At 40.7% G+C, this 9,186-nt stretch overlaps 1 protein-coding gene across 2 annotated transcripts in view; it reads left to right on the plus strand.

Annotated features, from left to right (window-relative positions):
• The window catches only part of LOC121891909 (rho GTPase-activating protein 6-like), an 81,025-nt gene extending 73,062 nt beyond the window's left edge, over positions 1-7,963 (plus strand). For both annotated transcript variants that reach the window (XM_042404555.1, XM_042404556.1), the window contains exons 10-14: positions 1,992-2,171; positions 3,578-3,669; positions 3,753-4,003; positions 4,164-4,247; positions 4,948-7,963. In XM_042404555.1, coding sequence (XP_042260489.1) covers positions 1,992-2,171; positions 3,578-3,669; positions 3,753-4,003; positions 4,164-4,247; positions 4,948-5,546 — 1,206 coding nt within the window. In that variant the 3' untranslated portion in view covers positions 5,547-7,963. The remainder of the gene's footprint in view (positions 1-1,991; positions 2,172-3,577; positions 3,670-3,752; positions 4,004-4,163; positions 4,248-4,947) is intronic.
• Positions 7,964-9,186: the final 1,223 nt, after the last annotated feature.

Consider the following 9,186-nt stretch of genomic DNA (forward strand, 5'->3'; position numbering starts at 1 on the left):
AATGGAGTCTGTACAGCTTGTAGACGCAGCTAATAGCATTTTGTTTGCCTTGCTTTTCCACCTCATTGGGAGGAAATTACCAAAGTAGTGATAGGAATCAGTTTGTTTGGTTGGTATGTACACATATATCTCTGTGCCTGTCAGGCACTGAAACTGCACGAGCGCTGATGTAAGATTGCTAAACAGCTTTCACATCTTTCGGCATCTGAATGGCTGCATTTACTCCATATTTGCATGCCAGAGGACTGCAGTGACATTCGGCAAACCACTAGTCTTAAAGCCAGAGAACAAATTCTCACCTTAACTGGGGAAATCTGAGCAAAGTAAATGTCTTCTACCTTTCTCAAGCAACAGGGAGCTTGCATGAGAGTATTTCGGTGGAAAATGTTCCGTGGTGCTGCTCAGAAAGATTGTAATCTAAAAGAAATAATCACAATGAAACTATGTGTCAACATTGGAATATAATACAGTAGGTATATACGCTAGGGAACCCACAAGACACTGTTCCCATCAGGGGGGTCGTGATCCCCCTTCAAGGGGTGGCAAGATACACCAAATAGCCAAAAGTCTGTGTACTTGTGTGTACTTTGTTTTTCGTGGTTGGGATAAGGACCTTTGTTCCTTTTAAGGGCAATTTTGATGTTACATATACAATATTATATTATGTCTTTGGTTTAACTGCTCCCAACTTACATGCAACCTAAGTAGACATTGCTTTGTTTTAACGAGTTACCAGCCAAAAAGGCCAGAAACCATTGTCCTAAGAGATTAAAGAAATTCCAGAAAATACAGTAATATCACTAATGTCAAGTTTACAAAACCCTGTATGCAATTTTACACGAATTGGAACCGCTATTTCTTTTAACAAGCTTTAGCTGTGGGACCTCTAGTGACAAATGATCTTAAAAAAAACATTCTGTCCCTAAATGTCACTACAGATATCTGAATAATATTACCGTCTGAATTGTACATGAGGGGAGTAAAAGTAGGAAACGAGGGAGTGACATCATTAGCTCTGATCAAGACTCTGCATGGTTCAAATGATGTTATGCTCTGTTCTCTCCAAGTCCCACACTCCCTTTAGCCTTCTTCATTCCCAAAACCATGCACTCATTTATATGTGTGTCAGGAGAGAGAGTTTCTGCCTTAGTGTCTGTGCATGTGCGTGGGTATAAATCTGGCCACTTTGCATTTCTGCAAGGGAGTGTGTGTGTGTGTGTGTCTGTGGATGTGCGCTGCGTCGGTTGTTTGTGTCTATGCGTGAGAACAGAGACAGTGTGTTTTGGCATTACTGCACTATCTGCAAAGATGGAAGAGTGTTTTTTGTTGTTTCAATGAGACTACATCAGAATGGACTCTCAAAAATTGTTGCGTTTGTTTTTGTTTTTTCCCCTTCATGACTCCATGGCTACAGTATCTGTATCTGAGATCGTGACAGGAAGTCAGAGTGTTTCACACTTGTCTGGGAACAACATATCAATACTTTTTGGCCGCTTGTGGTTCCCATCTCTCCTTTGGGACTGGGAGTGGAAAGGGAGGAAACTTGGGAAGATGCAGGGAAATTAATTTCTGACTAAAAAAACTGTCAAAGCTTTGAAGAGCTTGTAACATTAGCTGATAATAGTGTCACAGGATGTACACCAACCCTTGTAGAAAGAGAGGCAGCTGTCATGTACTTCAACAGTTTTAGTGTTAACAAACCCATGATGCCATCCCATCCATCTTTTGTTCAAAGTGACAAAACACTTAGAAGGGGGACATGACAAAAGATACAGAAGGATGAAGAGAGAGGTGAGAAAATCAACATGAAAGATAGATGGAGGATGTAAGAGGGAACTGGAGTAGAAAGTGGAGAGAAAAACAGCATTGAGGGAAGAGAAAAAATGTCTCTGAGGACATATTTATTTCACCACCCTCTTCACCCCACTTGTAATAGCAGAGGCCTGTGCTTCCGTGTCTTTGGATCCAAACTGTCTTCCCCCTCTTAACAGATCACAGGGAACAAGATGACATCTTTGAACCTAGCCACCATCTTTGGCCCCAACCTTCTCCACAAGCAGAAGAGCTCAGACAAGGAGTTCAGCGTCCAGAGCTCAGCCAGGGCAGAGGAGAGCACGGCCGTCATCGCAGTGCTGCAGAGGATGATCGCCAGCAACCAAACCCTCTTCATGGTCAGTCGTTGAGCTTGCGTGTGTGTGTGTGTGTGCTTAGAACTCTCCTCTTTACTTCCTTCTTTCATTCTTCTGCCCACTAAACACACATGCAAGTCCCACATTAACTGATGCACGCTCTCCGTCTCACATTCCTGTGTAGACTTAAAGTAAGACAATCCCCTCTTGGCTTAGCAGACAATGGTTGTGTGTTAGTTAGTGATAACAAAGTTCTGCCTGGTTTAGCGAGTGCAAAAGGAGGAAAGTAAGAAAGCAAACAAAGAGAGTAAAAGATGACAGATGGATGAGGAGTGTTTTTGTAGACGAGGGAGTGAATGGTTTGTTACGTATTGCCTATATTTGCAGCCAAGCTTTGCTCAGGATCACACCTGAATTCTCTTGTGATTAAATACGACTAGAAAGTAAAGTATTGCCAGTTAGCTGACAACAACATCAAGAACTTTTCACCCAGACACTTGAACTTGTTCTTTCCTAAATAAAAGCAGGAAATTCTGACATGAAATCTTTGATGCGGTGTCAGAAGAGGTCATGATTTCACATGGATTACTGCCTCATCAGTTGCTTTGTTCCTTTCTCTTGTCCAGGATTCTCAAACTGTGCAGACAGGCGGTTCAGGTCATTTCAGGTCCGAAACCTTAAACCGTAATGTTTTGTAATCTGCTACTGCTGCTCCCCTGAGGCTTACATTCCTTCAGTAAGCCAGTGAAGACCTATTAATCACATATAGTGAATCGGGACTGACTTGCTCGGTCTCGGTGAGTAAAAACAACTGGACAGCAGCTAAAGTTCTGTGAATGACATCTGAAAGTTGTTTCATAACCTGCTTAAGTCGGAATCTATTAAAGATCTGGCAATTTTTCACTTTCAAAAGCATCTGAAGATAGGAATCATTGGGAGAAAGTTTGGAGCAGGGTTCTACATTACACGTGTAATCTGCAATATTCGATGAGCAAAAATTCAGCTAATCACCTGGAGATCAGATTAACAAAAGCACTGGGAATGAAGGTAAAAGGGAAAACAATATAGAGATTGAACTTTCTCATTGTTTCTCCCCTTTCTATTCACACTGGGCCATTGAAGAAGCAGGAAGCCAGGAAAAAAAGGGCTAGAGTGAAAGCTTTTAATAAAATCTGGATGAATGAGAAGGAAATGGTAAATATGATTCATGTTTGATAAAAGCCAGGCTGGATTCTTGTTTTATTAGATGGAACAGGTGGGGTTTTATTTACTAGAAATCAAGTACATTTAATTGTCTCACTGTCAGCTGATTGCAATTGATGTTAATATAGGGGTAAAAATAAGCATTGCTGCCTGACTATTGTCTGAAAGAACAATGCTAACTGAGGGCAAATGATTTGTGCATTTCCAGGGTTTAAAGTTGTTGTTTTTTTAAATATATATTTTAGGTGCCACCTGACTTGCAAAATGAGGTTTTGATGAGTCTTCTGGAGACTGACCCAGACGTGGTGGACTACCTTCTGAGGAGAAAAGCCTCACAGTGAGTTACACACACAGCATGTGGTCTTCTGTTTCAGTTTCCTTCTATCTTTCTCTCTTTCATCCTCATTTTTCCCCCCACAGGAGTCCTGACATGTTGCAGTCAGAGGAGCCCTTCACCCTGAGTGAACGCCGCTCCTCCAGTGACTCAAACAAGGTGTCCAGTGGCGAGGTGTCCCCGTATGACAACAACTCTCCGGTCCTGAGTGAACGCAGAGGAGAACCGGAGAGCCCGGGGAGCGAGCAGCTCTTCCGTGTCCCAGAACAGTACACTCTGGTGGGGCAGGTGGCCGGCTGGAGCAGAGAGCCTGGAGCTGACACCTGGGCTGCAAAAGGTGCAATTTCTCTAATGTTTGGCTTTTCATTTTCAGTCTTGGCCTTTTCTAAAATTTAAGGTTTTTTTGCTGGGCATGCAGAGGACATATTAAGAAGCAAGTCTGTTCATGTTACATGTGCTTTTGTCAACTGTGTAACTGAGTATTTTGCTTCCTTCAGACTCTATATCAGAGGAGCATGCTAACATTTGGGGGACGTGGCACACTACTCTGAAACCAGCACTCAAGGACCAACCATACACAGGTAAACCGTTTCACTCTGGTCCTCTGCACATTTTTGTTCGTAGTGGTTAATGATCCAGAGCAGCGTGTGCCTGACACCTGGTGTTAGTTTTTAACTATCAGGGAGGAACAGAAACCTGCAGGACACCGAAGATTAAGAACCAGCACTGACTACCTAGGCCTTTGAAAACACAGTAGCTTCTGTGATCTTCATTTCTAGTCATCAGAAACCAAATTCCTGCTGATTTTTATTCATTTTAAGCCATCTAATAGCTACTAATGTACACCTGTGATGCCAGGTGATGCATTTAACTAATTAACAAGCTGGGAGGACATAAAACCAGCAGTACTTAGAACTGAACAGCTGCAGTAGTTAAGTGATTATGCATCACTTTATTCATAAAGTGTAAAAATTATGCTGTGGATGTTTGAGAGCTCTGACTTTTGCATAATTACCAAATTATTTAATCCAGCACATTTAAATATGACGTTGTAGTAAAATTTAACTTGCATGAAAAAGGAACAAAAAATAATAATTTTTTAAAAAATTTATATTATTATTATTTCTTTATTTCTCCATATTTTCATTATGTCCCCATCTTTTCATTAAAATGCAAGAAGGCCTTCCAAGCAGCTACTATTAAGTGATGTGTGTATTCCTTGTCATTCATTAAACTATAATTAATTCCACTGATGTACAGCAGTTGATGTTCTGTTTCTAGGTTCCTATGGCAACATGTCAGAGGGAAGCTCCCGCAGCTCACAGGAGGGTCTCGACGGACTCCATGGCGATGGCAGGCAGCAGCCGACGCCACAACGGACTCAGGCGGTGCCTGGCATCGCCGAGTGCAGACCCCACCCGCCGGTAACCAGAGTGTGTACCAGCCCTCATGTAGGCACAGACACGGGGCGACCGCGCCTGCAGATAAACATCAACCCCTCTGTGACGTCACACCTCAACAGCACGCAGGGCCTCCAGCGAGCGAGCGGACTCGGAGTTAACCCGATCTCCAGACCTCAAGGCGGGGCGAACACTGGCGACGGCGGCCCCGCTGCGCTCACCGACGGCCGCTCTCCTCCCCCTTATAACGCTCATCATCGACTGGCTAGTTCACAAAGTTCACCTCAGCTCGCTACGGCTCAGCGGCCCCCTCTGCAGCAAGGGAGGCCGACAACGGCGCAGAATAACTCTGTCCCACCAACAGAGGCGCAAATGGTGCCGCATAGCCCCGAGTGGCAGGACTGGCAGCGGGACCGGTGGCAGATCTGGCAACTGCTGTCCTCAGACAATGCTGACACACTGCCTGAAACTCTGGTGTGAGCTTAGACCACGAACTCCAGCTTTATCTCGGTAACTAAAGAGATTCTGCTCTGCTAGCCAGTCAATGGCATGATCAAACCCCCTCCCCATTGACAATCACACCTTATCCTCATTTTACCTGGTATATTTTCTCTCAGCTTGCATTTCATCCATTCATCCATGAATTTCTTCTTTTCCTCCTGTACTTCTCCTGCATCTTAGCGCCTTGGCGTTGTTGTTTACGTGTGCAGCTGCTGCCTTATACAGACTTTTACATCCAAGAGCCACTAGTATTTCTCGTTTTGTACGGACGTTGCTTCTGTTCCTAGCCCTTATGTTTCGTCCATAAAGAGTTGGGAGCGTTGAAAAATGCCCACCAGAAATACCTCAAAAAAAAAAAAATCCCAAAAAAACAAAAAAAACAAACCCTCTCCTCTCACAACTCTACAGAATGTTACCATGACCATATTTTATATTCTGATTAAGTTCAGTCTTCATATCTCAATGGAAAACAATAGGAAAATATTTGTTTCTTTAGTTTATTATATTTTCATTTCATTTTTTTTTTTTTTTACATTTTTAAATAAAAATTCACCATACAGACACTAAGATGTACGCATTAGTTGCTGCTAAATGTAGAATTTTGTGTGTGTACTTCTAATGTAGTTCAGCCACAGAGCTACGTGTCAAAAATGATCAAATGTTGGATTACTTTTCAAGGTCAGATTACGTTTGACTGTATATATACACAAACTGTTGACAACCATACATAAATATATATATACATATATATATGTAAATTGACATGTAAAGTATATAAATTGCCAATCTACCTAAAAGTAAGTCAACCCTTTAAAACAGGCAGTCTAAATGTTGGTGTTTATCAGACTGCTGTGAATGTAAAATGCTTCACTTATTAGATCTAATTATAAAGCACGCGGCTGTAAATTTGCTTAAATGTGCTCTTGCCACCTGCTGCACTGCAGGAACAATGTGCCAAAGTCTCTTTTTTTTTACTTAAAAATATTTATAGTGCAGTTGTGTTCATTTCATCCAGTTGTGTTAAATTACCATGTAACAAAAAGTATTCATACATACGATCCAGACACCTCATTGAAGTATTTTCAAATACTTTTTTAGCCTTTTCAAATCATATCTTAAAGGCCAGATGTGAAGAATTTATTGAATATGAAGAACGGTGATGTACCCTCATTTGATTTAGTAGATGTTTGCTCTCATTACAAATATTCAACATAGAAAATTTCATCAATTTGTTCCCAAACCAATTTTAAAACATTCACAATTTTTTGGAAAATATGATTTGACATGCATCTGGTGAAAATATGAACAGATTTGGAAATGTCTGGAACTTAATTTCACACATACAAGGCTCAAGTTAACATTTACATGAATGACTGATCAGTTTTCTTATGCTGCACCTCTCATGCTAGACTGAATATTTGTGCAAATACATTACATGTGTGAGAGGCTTGAAGAAACATTAAAATGATAGGAATTCTATTGAGGTGCTGAAAGAGGAAGTTTTCTCATATTTTTTTTTAATCAATACTTTCGAATCCATTGTTGTTACTAATTTGGGTAGAAATAACATTTTGAATATCTATAATTTTGTAGTATCTGCACCCACGACAAACCTGGCTCAAATGTCACAGTCAAGTGGGTATTTGCTGGCAAATATTTCACATTTTCTCAAGTTATGGTGTAATATTTGCTCATTTGAAGCCACTTCAGCATTAACTCTGGAGACACACTATAAATAATTTGACATATTCTCATGTTGTCTTTGATTTGCTTGGATGTGACGTTGAGGAGACAACGGAAGAGAAAGACTCACAAAGTGCAAGAATCAGAAGGATTGTGGTAAGGTTCTGGCGCCATCTATTGCCGGACCATGTGCATTAGCATGTTGCTGCTTCCCACAGTGCATCGTTTCCATGGGATCCATCTGTGCTCAATTTAGCATCAAAGCTTGCGGTTATAAGCACCTTTTTGTGAAAATATGTAAATCAGTGTGAGGAAATAAACGTGCCATAGGTCTTGCTCTTAAAAGTTGTTTCTCCATGCGTTGCTCAAGTTTCATATTTTGTGAATTTTTTTTTGTATTGCTTTGTTTTTTTTCTGTTCTGAGTGTTGTAATATATAAATACAATATAACAATTTTTATTCAAGACGAAAAAAGAAAAAAAAAAAAAAGAACAATAATCCTAATGGTCCTAGCTTTGTCTCCCCAAAACAAGATCATGTTTGTCTTGTTGAATTCACTATGAAACTAAAAGAAACTTAGTGCTATGGTGTTTTTTTGTTGATGTTTTTTGGTGGGGTTTACTGGGTCCAAGTTGTAATGGAATATCTGGTATTTGCTTTTTGTACTGCGTGTCATCAATATGCTACGATGGAATTAAATATGATCAAGTTTACGCCTGCTGTTGGACTGAATGCTTTGGCAAAAGGGCAGATCCTGTTTGGAAACATAAAAGTAGTGTGTCATAGCACATTATGGCATATAGTCATGGTAATGTGATAGTACAGTATGTCTTAGTATAATATATAATTCCCTAATGTTACAGTGCAGTATGTCATAGTGAACTAAACCATAGCATGATGTTTTTATAGTACAGTATTTAACTAGCGGAAACTTGTCTCTTTTACTTTGATATACATTTTCATGTAGTGCAGATTTAAGTGCTTCTTCTGTGCTTGTCTTTTCCTATCTGGCCCAGGGCGTCACCTAACAGGAAACGCACAGGTGGAACTAATAACATTAACAATCTCTCTGTTCAGGAAGCCAGCATGCACAATATGAGTGCAGTGGAATTAAATGAGATGCTGTCACCGTTAATGTTATTAATTGCGCCTGATTTTCCTGCTGTGAAAAAGGTTTCATAGAGAGGTACTACAGTATAAAAGTTCCTTATAATACTGTTGATAGCCAAGTATCCTCATGAGATACTCTGAAATCCTGGAAGAAATCTGTCCATCATCTCTCACACAATGCTCAACATCACTCAGATCACATCTTGACTTCTGCCACAGCCTCAGTACATGTGGACGTGCACATAACTGTAATGCTATCTAGCTACTGAGTTGTCAGAGCTGCACAAGCGTATTTGAAAAAGACAGCACACTTTGATCACCGGGTCAAAGGACGTGGTGTAGGATGATATCATTGCTGACTTTCAAAAGTAGTACATCTTATATACACAATGTGCTTTCGCTCATTCTTCTTTAATAAAAAAAAGTGTCAGTCATTTATCTTCGGTGGGAGAAGGAAATGCCAATCATTATCTCAACGGTAGGAAAGCTTTCTAGTATGTAAGTATTTTGAGTCCTCTGGGTCTCTGGAAATCTTTCCAGTCATGCAGCATGGTTATATTTTCTACAAGGGCATATACTGTATACCTTTGCTTTTTAAAGATCAAAAAGGTCATCAGGTAGGTACACTGTAATATCCCGAAAGAGCAAGACATTACAACATGCACTGGGTGTGTCTGTCTGCAAAGCAAAAAAGGGTTCAGGGACTGCTGGGAAATGTTTTGCTGGTGGGTGGCTTACCACTGTTGTTTGTGCGGTCACTGCAGTGTAATTTTTGCCTTAGCGGTGCACTCAAGGACTCACAGAGCTCTCTTGCTCACTCACATAT

The sequence above is a fragment of the Thunnus maccoyii genome, chromosome 24, assembly GCF_910596095.1.
Source record: "Thunnus maccoyii chromosome 24, fThuMac1.1, whole genome shotgun sequence".
Taxonomy (NCBI): Eukaryota; Metazoa; Chordata; class Actinopteri; order Scombriformes; family Scombridae; genus Thunnus; species Thunnus maccoyii.